This window comes from Mesoplodon mirus (genome assembly GCF_964341445.2).
Source record: "Mesoplodon mirus genome assembly, chromosome: 15".
Taxonomy (NCBI): domain Eukaryota; kingdom Metazoa; phylum Chordata; class Mammalia; order Artiodactyla; family Ziphiidae; genus Mesoplodon; species Mesoplodon mirus.
Genome location: NC_138991.1, coordinates 28,365,967 through 28,384,710, shown reverse-complemented (window position 1 = coordinate 28,384,710; position 18,744 = coordinate 28,365,967). Strand labels below are relative to the sequence as shown.

General features: G+C 38.4%; 1 protein-coding gene across 3 annotated transcripts in view; it reads left to right on the top strand.

The window, feature by feature from the left end:
• The first annotated feature begins 891 nt into the window (after positions 1–891).
• Positions 892–18,744, top strand: part of LOC309816472 (signal-regulatory protein beta-1-like) — a 36,143-nt gene continuing 18,290 nt past the window's right edge. For all 3 annotated transcript variants that reach the window (XR_014296028.1, XM_082644005.1, XM_082644006.1), the window contains exons 1-2: positions 892–994; positions 17,140–17,493. Coding sequence is in view for 2 of the 3 variants with exons in the window: in XM_082644005.1 (XP_082500131.1) it covers positions 922–994; positions 17,140–17,493 (427 nt within the window). In the remaining variant the exon portion in view is untranslated. The remainder of the gene's footprint in view (positions 995–17,139; positions 17,494–18,744) is intronic.

Genomic DNA, 18,744 nt, shown 5'->3' with positions numbered 1-18,744 from the left:
TTGTTACACACATATATAGCTTATTCCTTTGTATTGCTGAGTAGTATTTCCTGGTATGGATGCACCACAGTTAGTTACACTGTTCACTTCTTGTGAGACATTTTAATTTTTTTCCAGTTTTTTGCTTTACAAAGAAATTTGCTATAACATATGTGCACCAGTTTTGTGTGGACATAGTTTTCATTTCTCTTAGATAAATGCCTGGGAGTGTAATTTCTGGGTCCTATAACCCACTTCCTCTACTGAAAGAAGTAGGAAACAATTCCTTTTTTAGATGCAGGTGATACAAGTTCTGAGGTCCTCATTGCACTGTGCTTTTGGGCTAAGTTTTATCAGTTATATCAATAAAGGCTTGGAATAGAAAGTCATTTCAGGAGCAGATCTAGTTCCATCCCATATTTGAGAGGCCCTGGAGAACCCTCTTCCTTTTTTCAGTTGAGTTGGTCTTTGTTGGTAGGTTCCAGAATGAGGCCACAAGCCAGCCACATCCTAGGCTCCTGGGCTTGGGACTTTGGAACACAGCCCACAACCACAGATCCTTCTTGGGATCTGTGAGTTTGCCTGGGGCTTCCAAATAGGGGTTCACCATGAATGGAGTGAGGGGCCCAGTGGAGAGAACAGAGACCCCAAGTAGGGAGCAAGTTTATTTCTGTTAGGCTTGTCCAATCCCTCTGAAAACATAAGATGAGTAACTCCTCACTTTCCATCTGCTTTCTCTGCCTGATTTCCAATTCACCATCTGAAGCAGGAACTGTCTAGAACCTAGAAGTGGATTCAGATCTCACAGCCATTTCATCCCATCATAGGCACTTCCTCTTACATCATTGGGAGGTGGGGCTTCCTTCCTCTCCACAGAGCACGGAAGTACAGGTTCTCCCCACGACGCACATTTGGACAGAGCAGGCTCCTCAGGCTTCCACGATGCCCATCCCTGTCTCCTTGTCCAACCATCCTCCTCCTTGCCTGCTGCTGACTCTACTGCTGGGACTCACAGGTAAGCATTCCCTGGGGTAGAATCCCCTTTCCCCGACCCCTGGACCTCCCCCTGCCCCTGCACTTTTAGGTCTTAAAAGTAAACATGGGTATGTCACCTGGGCAGAAGTCCACAGAAGTCCAAGGACTGGGCATTATTCAAGAGCATGAAATCAGGGATCTGAGCATTTTCTCTGTGGATCCATTGCCTGCAGCTGGTTACCAGAGGCATTGAAACAGATGATGCTTCAAACACCAGCAATGAAAGCTTTGTGTGTATTAACTTGTTTAATCCTCACAACATCCTAGTGTGATAGCTATGACTATTATCCCTGATTTGCAGATGGGGAAACTGAGGTAGGGACAGTAACTTGCCTGACATCACCTATCTAAGGCAGTGGAACACAGGATTCTTTTCCAGGCTGTACAGCTCCAGAGTTGATTCTTTTAACCATGTTGTGCTGCTCAGCTTCTCAGAGAAGGCTAATGGAAGAAAAATCAGAAAATTCTGAGAAGGAAACAATAGATTTGTCAACACCCATCATGCCACTCAGAGAACAGCAGAGTTCAAATCTTGCAATGTGTACTCCCAAATTTTTGTCAGTGATGTGTTGGATGGTTTTTCTATGTGCTAAATTTTTTTCCACTAAGCTTTTAACGTGTGTTTTAATTTCGTTTGATCCTCAAAACAACCAGTACACTAGCATAATAGGTTACACTTTAATACATGTTTGTGGATGCATGTATTAATGTGTGCATGTGTGTATGTATGTGTATAAGTGGGTGTGAGGAATTGTTCCCAGACACATTGGATTTCAAAAAGACTTCCTTATTTTTCCCCTAAATCATTTTTCAGTCTACATGAGATGACATCAGATGTTTAGTCTTTGCTGTCTCTCAGCAACATCCTTCCTTTTCTACTTCTCTATAAATCTATCCCTTACCCACACCCAAGACAAGAAAACTCTCCTGGTAAATGAGTAGAATTTTGTGCATTAGTATCTTGGAGTCCACTCTTCCATGCTGGATAGGGGTGAGGAAGAAAAGAGGGTATCAAAGACACAGAGACTCTTGCCTATATGACCTATATATTCATATCCATATCTGTATCTGTAATTATATTTATATGCATATCTATAACTATCTATAGCTATATCATTGAATGCTAGTTGAAGCCTCCATGCTTCAAGAAATCTAATGAGTAATAACTATTCATTTTCTTGAACACTCATCGTGTGCCAGACACTGTTGGAAATGCCCACCGCTGTTAACTCATGTAATCATTATATCCAAGCTAGATCCTCTTGTCACCCCTACCTTACAGATAAGAAAACTGAGCAAGGAGAAGTTCAAGGTCACTCAGTGGTACATGGTAGAGGTATGATTTGTACTCAAGCAATCTCATACTAGAGCTCATAATTTTAACAATTGCTCTTCTTGATACCGTGGCCCTGCTTCCATCCCATGAGATTTCTGCAGTTTCTGCCAATGGGTGTGTAAAGCGTGGAGTGTGGGAAAGAAGGTTTGTGGTTTTCCTTTACCTAGGCTCTTCTGCTTCCTGCATACATGCAAGTTCCTTTTTTGTTTTTCACCAACTCATCTACATGGGAAACTCAGTTTCTGACATAATTTTCACAGAGATTACCCACTTAGAATTAAATGCCTCAGGGAGATGTCACACTGGGCAATTCCCACAACATACATATATTTTTTGCATACTACTATATGCCAGGAACTCTTATAGGAATGTGGGGTGCCTTGGTGAATAAAAGTCAAAATAGTTGCCTGCATGGGTATTTATCTTAGTGGAAGAACTGACAATAAACAATAGACTTATACTTAAGTAAATAATATAGTATATTAGAAAGTGATGTGTTAAAAAAAAGAGTAGCCGGATGACAGAATTTGGAGAATCTGTAGCATGGGATGTATTTTAAACCTGGTAGTCTTGTGGCGGGGGGGCATCACTTAGAAGGGGAAATGTGAGCCAAGATTGAAAGAAGGTTCTGGAGTGAGCCATGTGGTTATCTGGGGGAGGAGACCTCCTGACAGGAAACAGCATGTGCAAAGGTCCTGAAAGTAGAACCATCCTCCTGTGTTGAAGGATTTGGGCTTTTGCTCTGAGTGAAATCTTTGCCATTGCAAAGTTTTGAAGGGAGAAGTGACATGATCTAACATGAGTTTTAATTTATTCTAGCATTTCGTTGAGAATAGACTGCAGAGGACACAGACAGAGGCAACTAGAGCATTTGAGGTCATGACATTCATGCAAAAAAAGTAAAAGTGAGTTGCACCTGGAGAGTACCTAGTAGAGATAAGAGAAGGAGTTCAGATTCTGGATGCACGCTGAAGAGGAGGCAACAGGATTTCTTGATGTGTAGGATTTGTGGTGGGAGAGAAAAGCTCCAAGGTTTTGAGATCTGAGCATCTGGAAGAAGAAAGGGGATTCAGGTGAGATATAGAGGGTGTAGGGGAAATTCAGTTCAGTTTTAGATGTGTTAACTGTGGGATGTTTATTTCTATCCAAAGATGACGAGTGGATAGTTGGACATACAAGTCCAGAGTTCCGGGGAAAGGCCTAGACCAGAGAGGTAATAGGAGAATTATTGATACACAGATTGTAGAGTTTTTGCTATCCCTTGGCTCCTCTCAACCCTCTGATCCCTCTTTTCTCCTCCTCTCCTTTCATTTCTCCCTCCAACGTTCTTTCATATTTCTTCCCATTTTTGTCTTAGCAGTTCAGCTTCCCTGACCTCACTCTTCTTCTCCAGACTTAAAAACCCAAACCACTTGATATTCTTGGCACATCACAGCGCCTGCCCTGTAATAGCATGTGCCCTCCTTACGTGGCATGATTGGTTAGAAACAGTGCTTAGTGGGTGGGTTTACCAGCTCACACTCTGCAAAGGTGAACCACAAATTTTCTCCCTAAGGAGTAGGGAAGAAATAGAAAAGAACACAGGATTTGCTTGTGGCGCCACAACAGCCTGCTCCTCTGGTTTATATCTCTGCAGTTAGACCCATGCCTGTTAAATAGGACATTTCAGATAAGATGGAATGTGTTTACATTTCTCTGTATCTCCAGAAACTTGGTAGTCAGTGAGGCTGTGAAATCAACCTGGAAAACTTGCAACTGTAGTTAAATGATTGGCCCAGCGGTGACTTATGTTCCTTCAACTCATAACTCATTGTCTAAACATAGTCAACCACCCACAATTCTTTTCAAAACACGATTTTGGAGTTTACTGTTTCCTTGCTTGCCTCCATGGTTCCATCTCCCCATTCACTTGTAGGTTTCTCAAATGTATCAGCGTTTAGAACCACACATTTTATTTTCGTTTGAGCTATTTAGTCCAATTCAAAGGCTCTGCATGGGGCAATCATCTTATTTTGGTTAACATCTTTTATTGCAGTAAAATATACATAACATGAAATTTACCATTTTAACTATTTTGAAGGTTACAAAGTGGCACTATGTTCCTTCACAATGTTGTAAAGCCATCACCAGTATACATTTCCAGAACGTTTTCAACATCTGTAGCAGAAATTCTGTATCCATTAAGCTATAACTCCCCAGTTCTCCTTCCCTGCAGCCACTGGTAACCTGTATTCTACTTTTTCTCTGTGAATTTGCCTATTCTATGGATTTCATATAAGTGGAATCATCTATTTTCCTTTTGAATCTAGCTTATTTCACTGAGCATATTTTTAATGTTCATATATGCTGTGGAAGGTGTCAGAATATCATTGTTTTTTAGGGCTGAAATATATTGTATATATTTCATACATATTTCATATATATTTTATATGTATATGTGTATATATATAAAGATATATATATATATCACATTTTGTTTATCCTTTCATCCATTAATGGAATTTTGGGTTGTTTATACTACCCCTTTTTATTGAAATATAGGTGCTGTAAAATATTACATGTTACAGGCGTACAATATAGTGATTCACAATTTTTAAAGGTTATACTCCATTTATAGTTATTATAAAATATTGACTATATTTCTGGTGTTGTACAGTATATCCTTGTAGCTTATTTTATACATAATAATTTGTAACTCTTAATCGCTTACCCCTATATTGCCCCTCCCACCTTCCCTCTACCCGCTGGTAACCACTAGTGTGAGTCTGTTTCTTTCTTGTTATATTAACTAGCTTGTTGTATTCTTTAGATTCCACATATAAGTGATATCATACAGTATTTGTCTTTGACTCACTTCACTTAGCACAATGCCTTCCAAGTCCATCCATGTTGCTGCAAATAGCAAATTTTCATTCTTTCTTACAGCTGAGTTGTATTCCATTTAACACACACACACACACACACACCACATTTTCTTTATACATTCATCAGTTGATGAAATTTGGGGTTGTTTCTACTACCTTTTGGTATTGAGAATAATGGTGTTATGAACATTGATGGACCATTGTATGCTTAATTTCTGCTTTTAATTATTTAAGGTATACACCTAAGAGTGGATTTATTGGATCATATAGTATATTCTACGTTTAACTTAAAAAAATAACGAAGGGTTAAAAAAAACTTTTTAAAAAACACTAGTGTTTCCACGGAGACTCCACCATTTTTGCACTCCTATCAGCAATGTACAAGAGTTTCAATTTCTCAACATTTTACCAACCACTATTTTCAATTTTTTTGTTTTGTTTTGTTTTGTTTTTGGTAACAGCCATCCTACAGGATATGTAGGGGTATCTCACTGAGGTTTTAATTTGCATTTTCCCAATTATTAGTGATGTTGAACATCATTTCACATGCTTATTGACCATCTGTATATCTTCTTTAGAGAAACATCTATTCAATTCTTTTGTTCATTTTAAAATTGAGTTGTTTGTTATTTTGTTGCTGGATAGTAGGATTTCTTTAAATATTCTTGATACATATCCCTTATGAGATATATGCTTTGCAAATGTTTTCTCTCATTCTGTAAATTGTCTTTTCACTCTCTTGATAGTATCCTCTGGTGCTGGAAAGTTTTAATCTTGATGAAGTCAAGATTAAAATTTCTAAAATACTTTTTTGTTGCCTTCAGTGTCATATCCAAGAAATTATTGCTAAATTCAATGTCATGTAATGTTTCACCTGTGAGTTTTTCTCAGAATTTTATAGTTTTAGCTCTTACATTTAGGTCTTTGATTATACACCATTTTTGTATATGGTGTAAGGTAACGATCAGCTTCATTCTTTTGCATGTAAATATCAAGTTTCCTCAGATTCATGTATTGAAAACACTGTTCTTTGTCCATTGAATGATCTTAACACCCTTGTTAAAAAATCACTTGACTAGGGCTTCCCTGGTGGCGCAGTGGTTGAGAGTCTGCCTGCCGATGCAGGAGACGCGGGTTCATGCCCTGGTCCGGGAGAGTCCCACAAACCGCGGAGCAGCTAGGCCTTATACTATACACCCTAAGAAACTAGAGAAAGAAGAGTAAAGTAAACCCAAAACCCAAAGCTAGAAAAGAAAGGAAATAGTCAAGATTAATGAAGAGAAAAATAAAATGTGAATTAAAAAATAACAGAGAAAATCAACAAAACCAAGAGTGGTTCTTCAAAAAGATTAATACAATTGACAAAATTTTAGCTAGATTGACTAAGAAAAAAAAAACAATGAGAAAGAGAGAGAGAAGGCCCAAATAACTAAAATCAGAAATAAAAGAACATACTAATAATTTTACAGAGATAAAAATGATTATAAAAGAGTACTATGAACGATTAAACACCAAAAAATTGGATAACCTAGATAAAATGGACCAGTTTCTAGAAATATACTACACCAAGGCTGAATTATGAAGAAATATAAAATCAGAGTAGTCCTATAACTAGCAATGAGATTCAATCAATAATCAAAAACCTCCCAACAAAGAAAGCCCAGGACCACTTGGCTTCATTGCTGAATTCTCCCAAACTTTTAAAGAAAACTAACATTATTCCTCCTCAAACACTTCCAAAAAACGGAAGAGGAAGGAAGACTTCTTAATTTTTTCAGAGCCTATTAAAACTCATTCTCGGCATTATTCTGACACCAAAGCCAGACAAAGGAATAAGAAGAAAATACAGACCAATATCTTTTATGACTATTGATGCAACAATCATCAACAAAATGTTATCAAACCCAATTCAATAGCATATTAAAAGAATTATGCACCATGACCAACTGGGTTTTATTGTGAAAATGGTTCAACATATGAAAATCAAACAATTCATTTTACTACTTTAATAGAATAAAGAGGGAAAAAAATCATCTCATCTGATGCAGAACAAGCATTTAATAAAAGTCAACATTTTCCATGATAAAAACAATCAATAAACTAGGAATAGATGGAAAATTGCCCAATAAATGAAGTCATATATGAAAAACCCACAGCTAACAGCCTAGTTGATGGTGAAATTCTGTAAACTTTTCCCCTAAGATCAGGAATAGAACAAAGATGTCCACTTTTGCCACTTCTAGTCAACACAATAATGGAAGTTCCAACAAAAGCAATTAGGCAGGAAAAATATATAAAAGGCATTCAAATTGGAAAGAAAAAAGTAAAACTCTCTTGTTTGTACATGACATGATTTTTTATGTAGCAGTTCTAAAGATTCCAACATTTAAAAGCATTAGAGCTAATAAATAAATTCAGCAAATTTTTGAGATATAAAGTCAACACACAAACATCAGTTGCTTTTCTACACACTAATGACAAACAATCCAAAAAGGAAGTTAAGCTAGCAATTTCATTTGTAATAGCCACAAAAAGTGTAAAATACTTAGGAGTAAATTTCACCATGGAAATGAAAGACTTGTGCATCAAAAAGTACAAAACATTGCTGAAAGAAAATAAAGAAGACATAAATAAATGAACAAAACATCCTGTTATTATAGATTGGGAGACAATATTGTTAAAATGTCAATATTACCTGAAGAAACTACAACATTCTATACAATCCCTATTAAAATCTCAAAGACATTTTTTTTTTCAGAACTAGAATACCCCATTCTAAACTTCATATGAAATCTCAAGGAACCTCAAATCAGCAAACAATCTTGAAAAAGAAGCACATAGTTTGTGGAGTCACATTTCCAGATTTAAAACCTTAATACAAAGCTACAATAATCAAAATAATGTGGTACTCACATTAAGAAACATATATAGACCAATGGCAATGAATAGAGAACCTAGAAATAAACCCTCACATATATAGTCAAGTGATTTTTTTTTTTTTTTTTTTTTTTTTTTTTTTTTTTTTTTTTGCGGTACGTGGGCTTCTCACTGTTGTGGCCTCTCCTGCTGTGGAGCACAGGCTCCGGAGATGCAGGCTCAGCAGCCATGGCTCACGGGCCCAGCCACTCCGTGGCATGTGGGATCCTCCTGGACTGGGGCACGAACCCACGTACCCTGCATCGGCAGGCGGACTTTCAACCACTGCACCACCAGGGAAGCCCTGTGATCTTTTCTTAAATGTCTGCATTTTCAGCCATAAATTTCCCTTTAGGATTGCTTTCTGTGCATCTTGCACGTTTTGGTGTTATGTGTTTATGTTTTCATTTTTCTCCAGGCATTCTAATTTCCCTTGTGATTTCTTCTTTGACCTACTGATTTTTTAAGAGAAGGTTGTTTGATTTCTATGTATTTGTGAATATTTTATTTCCTCTTCTGTCATTGATCTAGTTTAATTTTACAAACTATTTGACCAGTGGGCTGCTTGAATAGCCCTTCTTCAGATTCTAATAAGTCACCCTGTCATTCATCCTGTGTGACAATGACACATACATAGAGTTTTCTTATGGCAACTGGTTTTTGTAACTGTCAGGACAGATGTGTGTGGTAGACAGAAAATACCCCTTCAATATAGGAGGAGCAATCAAGATGGTGGACGAAGAAGATGTGAAGCTCAACTCCTCCCACAAATACATCAAAAATATATCTACATGTGGAATAATTCTCACAGAATATCTAATGAACACTGATAGAAGAACTTAGACTTCTGAAAGGGCAAGAAATTCTCCATGTAACTGGGTAGGGCAAAAGAAAAAATAATGAAAATGAGACAGGAATCTGGATGGGACCTGTACCCATTGGAGGGAGCTGTGAAAGAGGAAACGTTCTGCACCCTGGCAAGTCCCCTCACCAGTGGGGAGATCAGCTAGGACAGATGGGGAGCTTCAGAACCTCAGAAGAGAATGCAACAACTGTTTGCAGCAGCTAGAATGGAGAGAGACTGGTACAGGTGGTCAGTGCCACAGCCCTGCACTCCCCATTCTGAGATGTTCTTCTGCCCATGCGGCGGGTGGCTGGGTGCTGAAGCTTGGGATTCAGAGATCAGACCCGGGGAAGGATTGGGGTGGTCTGCGTGGGAACAGCCTGAAGGGCCTGGAGCCTGGTTCAACCCCACCTGAGGGTGTATGCAGAGGAAGCCTGGGCCACCTTAGAGGCCAGGCACCATTGTTTGGGTGATGTGTGAGGGGAGGAGCAGAACATGCCATTGTAGCCTTTTTCCCCAGGCATGCTTTCAGGTGGCAGGACACTGCCTACACAAGCTCCAGGAGCTATTGTCAGTCACCACCACCAACCCTTTGCTTCAGGAACAGTCACGAGGAGCAGTTACAATATGCCACTGCTGCCCCCTGGGGCTACAGGAGTAGTTGAGAGCTGCCTCCACTCCCATCACATGCTCCAAGGCACGTGTGAGCCAACACTGCTGCCAAGAACCCCAGGACCAGGCACCAACCACTGCATCTGCATACCCCCTACCAAGGGGATAATGGCCAACACACACTGAGGAAAGAGTTGGCAGGCATCCATACTAAAAACAGCCCTCACATCAAAAATGTTAAACCCACACAAGCTACACAGGGACATTCCCACATGTAAATAGTCTTCCAAGACCACAGTAGAAAATTTTTTCTCCTAAACTCACAGAATAAGAAAAATATAAGTAAAATGAAGCAGAGGAGCCAATTCCAGTTAAAAGACCAAGAGATTCCCCTGAAAGAATAAACACTGAAACAGAGCTCTTTAGTCTAATAGACACAGATTTCAAAAAGGAGATAATGAAAATACTGATGGGATTAAGAAAGGGTATCAACAGAAGTGCAGAACACTGTAAAAAGGAACTAGAAACTAGGAAGAGGAACCAAGAAAAAATAGAAAACTCATTTGCTGAGACGAAGAGTGAACTAAAGGCAATGAATAGCAGAATGAATAATGCAGAAGAACAAATAAGTGACCTGGAAGATAGAATAATGGAAATCACCCAATCAGGACAGTAGACAGAAAACCAAATGAAAAAAAAAAATGAAAGCAATGTAAGAGACCTATGGGATAATATAAAACTTGCCAATCTACACAAAATAGGGATTCCAGAAAGGAAAGAAAGAGAAAAGAGGATCAAAAATGTATTTGAAGAAATTATGGCTGAAGACTTCCCACATCTAAAGAAGAAAACAGATATCCAGGTACAGGAAGCACAGAGGGTCCCAAACAAGGTAAGCCCAAAGAGACCTACACTAAGATGTATTCTAATAAAAAATGGCAAAAGTTGATAAAGAGTGGATTCTAAAAGCAGCAAGAGAAAAACAGTTAATTACAAGGGGACCCCTATAAGGCTGTCAGCAGATTTCTCTACAGACACTTTGCAAGCCAGAAGGAAGTGGCAAGATATATTCAAAGCCCTGAAAAGGAAAAATCTGCAACCTAGACTACTCTACCCAGCAAGATTATCATTTAGAATAGAAGGAAAGATAAAGAATTTCTCAGACAAGCAAAGCTAAAAGAAAACAGCAATACTAAACCTATTCTAAAGGAAATATTGAAAGGTCTTCTCTAGAAAAGAAGTAAGAATATATAGGACAGACAAAATCACAGTTGGAAAGCAAATCACTTAAATAAGCTAGTATGCAGATCTTAAAAATCAAAAAAGTTCTGTGAAAGTGATGATAACCACAATGAACAGCAAAAGGATGAACATGAAGACGTAAAAGAGGACATCAGAATCATACTGATAAAATGTGGGGGAGGAGAGTAAGAAACATTTGTTTTCATTTCCTAGAATGTGTTTGAGCCTCTATGACTACCAGTCTAAGGCAAGTAGATATAGATGGGGTTAATATACTTGAAAAACGAGTAACCACAAATCAAAAACATACAATAGACTCACAAAAACCATAAAGAAGAGAAATAAGTATAATACAAAAGAAAATCATCAAACCACAAAAAGAAAATGAAAGGGACAAAGAAGAAATACAAAATCAATGGGAAAACAGGCTTAAAATGGCAATAAATACATAGCTATCAATAATTACATTAAATATCAATGGAATGAAAGCTCCAGTCAAAAGGTACAGGGTGGCAGACTGGATAAAAAAACAAGAGCCTACAATATGCTGCCTACAGGAGACCCAGTTTAGGGCAAAAGACACACATAGATTGAAAGTAAGGGGATGGAAAAAGATATTTCACGCAAACAGAAATGGGAAGAAAGTGGGGGTCACAATACTCATATCAGACAAAATAGACTTTAAAACAAGGGCCCTATACATACGTTCCCATATCTATAGGGCCTTTGTTTTAAAGTCTATTTTGTCTGATATGAGTATTGTGACCCCCACTTTCTTCCCATTTCAGTTTGCATGAAATATCTTTTTCCATCCCCTTACTTAGGTTGTGTGGCAGCCACACATTAGAATGAAGCAAGATTGAATAAATTACTACTATATGGAACAAAGTGAGTGAATCTCACAAACGTAATGTTGAGGAAAACAATGCAAACTGCTTGATTCCATTTTACACAAAGTTCAAAAAGAGGTATAACCAACCTATGGTGTTAGAAGTCACGACAGCAGTAAGTTTCAGAAAGAAGAAAGAGAGGAGTCACTGGGAGGAGACACGAGGAATGCTTCTGGGGTCCTGGGAACATTCCACTTCTTGACCTAAGTGGTGACTACGTGGGTATGCTCACTTTATTATAACACACAATATGCTCATGACTTATGCATGTATATGTATTTGTGTATTTATGTGATTTGTATGCATATAATGCTTCCATTTTAAAGCCTTCTTTAGAAAAAGATAATGTATGTAAAGCACTAAATATAGTGATTGACATGTATTAGGCTCTTGATATTAGCTATAATGAATAAAATGATGGAAGCTCAAAAAAAAAAAACCCAAAGGCCATAAAGATAAAGAAGGACACTATATAATGATAAAAGGCTCAACATAAGAAGAGGATTTTACACTAGTCAACATATATGCACATAATATAGGAGCAGCCAAATACATAAAACAGAAATAAAGGGAGAAATTGACAGGAATACAACAATTAGACTTTAACACCCCACTCACATCAATGGACAGATCTTCTAGACAGAATGTCCTAAATGATACAATAGAACAGTTAGACTTCATTGATATTTTTAGGACTTTACATTAAAAAAAAAAACAGACTACACATTCTTTTCAAGTGCACATGGAACATTCTTTAGGAATGATCACATATTGGGACACAAAACAGACCTCAATGAATTTAAGAGTATAGAAATTATCTCAAACATCTTTTCTGAACACAACAGCATTCAACTAAAATCAACTACAGAAAAATAAATGAGGAAAAAGATTACATGGAGACCAAATAACATGCTACTAAAAAACCAATGGGTCGACGATGAAATCAAAGAGAAAATTTTAAAAAATTACCTTGAGACAAATGACAATGAAAACACAATACAAAATCTATGGGATGCAACAAATGCAGTCCTTAGAGGGAAGTTCATAGCAATACAGTTCATAGCCTTCATCAAAAAACCAAGAAGATCCTCAAATAAGCAACATAGTCTACCACTTAAAAGAATTAGAAAAAAAGAACAAACAAAATGTAAAGCCAGCAGAAAGGAGGAAATAATAAATATCAGAGAGGAAATAAAATAGAGATTAAAAAAAAGTAGAAAAAAATCAATAAAACCAAGAATTGGTTCTTTGAAAGGGTAACAAGATTGACAAACCTTTGGCCAGGCTCACCAAGAAGAAAAGAGAGAGATCCTGAATAAACAAAATAAGAAATGAAAAAGGAGACATTACATCTGATACTGCAGAAATACAAAAAAAACATAAGGGAATACTATGAACAATTATATGCCAACAAATTTGACAACATAGAAGACATGGACAAGTTTCTAGAAACATACAGCCCACCAGTAATGAATCAAGAAGAAATACATAATTTGAACAGACTGATCATGAGAGGTGAAGTAGAATCTGTAATAAAAAAACTTCCTACAAACAAAAGTCCAGGACCAGATGGCTTCACAGGTGAACTCTACCAAACATACATAGAAGAACTTACACTGATCCTTCTCAAACCCCTCCAAAAAGTTGAAGAGGAGGGAACACTCCCAGAGACATTCCATGAAGCCACCATTACCCTGATATCACAACCACACAAAGACACCACCAAAAAAGAAAATTACAAGCCAATATCTTTGATGAATATAGATGCAAAAATTCTCAACAAAACATTAGCAAACCAAATCCAGCAACACATAAACAAGATCATACACCACAGACAAATTGGATTCATCCCAAGTTCACAAGGATGTTTCGACATACAGAAATAAATCAATACGATACACACACATACAGAAATAAATCAATACGATACACCCCAGAAACAATACCACATGATCATCTCAATAGATGCAGAAAAAACATTTCACAAAATTCAACATCAATTCATGATAAAAACTCTTGCTAAAGTGGGCATACAGGGAACAAAACTATTTATGACAAATGCACAGCTAAAATAATACTCAATGGTGAAAATCTGAAAAATTTTCCACTAAAATCTGGAAAAAGACAAGGATGCCCACTCTCACCTCTTCTATTCAACATAGTACTGGAAGTCCCAGCTACAGAAATCAGAGAAGAAAAAGAAGTAAAAATATCTAAATTGGAAGGGAAGAGGTAAAATTGTCATTATATGCAGATGACATGATACTATATATAGAAAATCCTAAAGACTCCACACAAAAACTACTAGAACTGATCAACAAATGCCACAAGGTAGCAAGATACAAGATTAATACAGAGAAATTGGTTGCATTTCTTTACACTCACAATGTAATATCAGGAAGGGAATGTAAAAAAAACAATACCTTTAAAACTCACACCCCCAAAAATAAAATACTTAGGAATAATCCTGACTAAGGAGGTGAAAAACTTATACACTGAGAACTATAAAACATTAATAAAGGAATTGAAGATTATTCAAAGAAAAGGAAAGATAGCCCATGCTTTTGGATTGGAAGAATTAATATTGTTAAAATGGCCATACTACTCAAAGCAATCTACAGGTTTATTTCAATCCCTATCAAATTACCCATGACATTTTCCCCAGAACTAGAACAAATACTCCTACAATTTATATGGAACCACAAAAGACTCAGAATTGCCAAAGCAATCCTGAAGAAAAAGAACAAAGCAGGAAGCATAGCCCTCCCAAACTTCAGACAGTACTACAAAGCTACAGTATTGGCAAAACAACATGGTACTGGCACAAAAACAGACATATGGATCAATGGAACAGAATAGAGAGTGCAGAAATAAACCCACACACTTACAGTCAATTAATCTTTGACAAAAGAAGCAAGAATATATAATGGGAAAAAGACAGTCTCTTCAGCAAGTGGTGTTGGGAAAGTTGGACAGCTGCATGTAAATCGAACATACCCTTTCACCATATAAAAAAATAAACTCAAAATGTCTTAAAGACTTAAACATAAGTCATGACACCATAAAACTCCTAGAAGAGATCATAGGCAAAACATTTTTTGACATAAATTGTACCAAAGTTTTCTTAGGTCAGTCTCCCAAGGCAATAGAAATAAAAACAAACAACGGGACCTAATCACATTTACAAACTTTTGCATAGCAAAAGAAACCATAAACAAAACAAAAAGACAACCTACTGAATGGGAGAAAATATTCACAAAGGATTTGACCAACAAGGGCTTGCTTTCCAAAATATACAAACAGCTCATACAACTCAACAACATTTCTCCAAAGAATAAATACAAATGGCCAATAGGCACATGAAAAGATGCTTATTAATTATTAGAGAAATTCAAATCAAAACTAAAATTAGGTACCACCTCACATCAGTCAGAATGGTCACCCTTAAAAGCTCTACAAATAACAAATGCTGGAGAGGATGTGGAGAAAAGAGAACTCTCCTATACTGTTGGCAGGAATGTAAGTTGGTACAGCCACTATGGAAAACAATATGGAGGTTCCTCAGAAAAATAAAAAAAGAATTACCATATGATCCAGCGATCCCACTCATGGGCATATATCCAGACAAAACTCTTATCCAAAAAGATACATGCACCCCTATGTTCATAGCAGCACTATTCACAATAACTAAGACATGGGAACAACCTAAAAGTCCATCAACAGATGAATGGATAAAGAAGATGTGGTACATATATACAATGGAATACTATTCAGCCATAAAAAAGAATGAAATAATGTCATTTGCAGCAACATGGACACAACTAGAGATTATCATACTAAGTGAAGTAAGTCAGAAAGAGAAAAGAGAAACACCATATGATATTTATATGTGGAATCTAAAAGATGACACAGGGAATTCTCTGATGGTCCAGTGGTTAGGACTCCACACTTCCACTGCAGGGGGCCTGGGTTCGATCCCTGGTCGGGGAACAAGGATCTCGCAAGCTACGCCACATGGACCCACCTCCCCAAAAAAGATGAGACAAATGAACCTAACCACAAAACAGAAACAGACTCATGGACATAGAGACCAAACTTGTGGTTGCCAAGGGGGAGAGGGTAGGGGTAATGTAATCTATTATATATGGAATGGGTAAACAACAAGGTCTTACTATATAGCACAGAGAACTATATTCAGTATGCTATGATAAGCCATAATGGAAAAGAACATATTAAAAAAATAATGTATATATGTATATACAAGAATATATATATGTAGAAATGAGTCAATTTTTGTACAGCAGCAATTACCAAAACATTGTAAATCAACAATATTTCAGTGTAAAAAAGTTATAAATCAAGTAAAAAGAAAAAAAGAAAGTAGCCCCCCCAAAGAGACCTATGTCCTATACTCACCTGTGAATATTTTACTTTACTTGGAAAAAGAGATTTTGTAAAAGTGATTAAGTTAAGACCCTTGCTATGGGGAGAATATCCTAGATTATCAGTGTGGGCTCAATATAATCTTATAAGAATGAGGCAGGAAAGCCAAAGTTAGAGAAGTACAAGTGACAATGGAAGTAACATTAGAGTCATAAGAAGATGGAAACCATGAGAAAAGGAGTGTAGACAGTCTCAAAAATTTGGAGAGACAATGATCAGAGCCTCCAGAAGAAATGTAGCCCAACTAACTCCTTGATTTTAGTCCAGTAATACCATTTCTGGTCCTTTGACATCCAGAATTATAATAAAACTGTTACTTCAAGCCACTAAATTTTTGATAATTTATTACAGCAGCCTTAGGTAACTAATAAAACATGACTATGTCATTGGGAAAAAGTGCTAGGGACTTGAAACAATATTTTATTTTCTTCTTAAACTAAATGTTCATTGTGTTGGGAGCTCTGCCCATCACTGCCACTCAAGTATCCAGGTTGTTGGAGCCAACCTCATCATGAGAATGTGGATCTCTTGGGAAGATGGAAGTTGGTCCATAAAGGCTCTTGCAGTTAAATGAATAACCAACGAAATATATCCATCACTTCTCCTCACAGCTCAGTGGTCTAAAGAAGCCATGTGGTCCCACCTAATGCAAAGGCCAGAAGTGCAGCACTCCAGGAGGCCACAAAGTGAACAGCCAGAAATATTTGGTGAAGTATGACACTTCCAATGAGGGCTGAATTACTCAAACCCATTCTCTGCCACATCATTTAACCTCTCTGTGCCTCAATTCCTCTCTTCTATTAGGGTCTCACATTATAGGTTCATTGTGCAGGTTGCATGCAATATACACACAATGGGCTGAGTTCAAGGCTAGCTCATGGTGCACTAAGTTAATGAAAACTGTTGTTGATAAATAATTGAGAAAACCTACAGGATCACATAAGGATGAATAAATAACTGGATTGTGTTTCCCTCCAGGAGTGGCAGGTGAGAACGAGGTGCAGGTGATTCAGCCTGAGAGGTCAGTTTCAGTTGCAGCAGGAGAGACGGCCACTCTGCACTGCGACGTGACCTCCCTGATCCCCGTGGGGCCCACCAAGTGGTTCAGAGGCACAGACCCAGGCCGAGAGTTAATCTACAGTTTCAAAGGAGGCTCCTTCCCTCGAGTAACAAGTGTTGCAGATACTACAAGGAGAGACAACATGGACTTTTCCATCCGCATCAGTAACATCACCCCAGCAGACACCGGTATGTACTACTGTGTGAAGTTCCAGAAAGGAAACCCTGACGTGGAGGTTAAGTCTGGACCAGGCACTCATCTCACTGTGAGTGGTGAGTATGGCCTGGGTCTCCTTTGTCCCCCTGGTCTGTGACAACAAGTCAACAAGAATGCCCTCCACCCTTTGAGAAAAAAGAAAAAAAAAAGAATCAAGTGCAGCAGTGGGTGTTTATATCATGATCTGATTTCACTCCCTTTTACAGATCAGGGAAACTGAGGCCTGCAGAGGTTGTGCTATTTGCCAAAGGCCCCACAACTGGTAAAGCTGGGAAAAGTCTGGAACCCCAGTCTGCCTGGCTCCACAGCCCTTGCCTTTTCCATCCTGTCTAACCCTTTGGTTCCAGGGATGAGGGAACTGAAAGTCTGAGCGACTTGCCCCGTCACAGCCCAGGTATCACCTCCTGCCTCCAGAGAGTGCTCCCCTCAATGTGGCTGAGTCTTCTCTTTATTCAGCACCTATTGAGCACCTACTGTGTGCCAGGCCTTGCTCCAGATGTTGTGGAAGCAGCAGTGAACAAAGCAGACGAGGCTCTTCTCCCATGAAACTTATGTTGTCTCCCCTTCCAAAGAGAAGTCTATCCAGGACAGGGTTTCTTTATTTCCTCTTCAGAAACATCACACTGAGAAGAAATTCCTAGAGGCATAGGTTCAGTGTTTACTCTGATGGCCTGGGCTAGAGGAGATGCCCAGAGGTTGGGTGTTTCCTGGGGGTCTGTTGGGAAAACCCTCCTGTGATTCAGGGACCGACTCACACAGTCACTGAAGGCTCCCAGCAGAGCTGGGTCATCTCAGAATGTCCCTCCCCAGGGAAGAGGTTCCCCATGTGTGTGACTTAGGGGCTGCCCCATTGAGGCAGCAAAGGCACTCATTAAGAGTTTTCTGACAAAGACCCTGAGTCCTCTTCCTAACTCCTGAATCCTGGACTGTGACACAGGAGGGACCTTTTGACACTGTCTGCCCAGCCCTCCATGTACAGATGGTGGCCTGAGGCCAAGAGGTGACTGGAACCCAGACCACAGTCCCATGGTCAGTGAGTGAGGGTATCCTTCCAGAACCCAATCTGATTCCAGGCCAGGCTCTTTCCTGTACCAGCATTGGAACTGGTTTCATGGAAGAGCCTGGTACATGGAAGTTGAAGAATAAAAGCTCCTTGAATTAACCATTGAACATGATGTTTTCATTGCTTTCCCATAGGGTCAGAAGGCTCCTCGCATTCAGGCCCTAAGTCCTGAGGCGACTGGAAACTTCTCCTTACTTTCAGTCACATGATCCCAAATCCCTCATTCCATATCAGCACCTAGAGC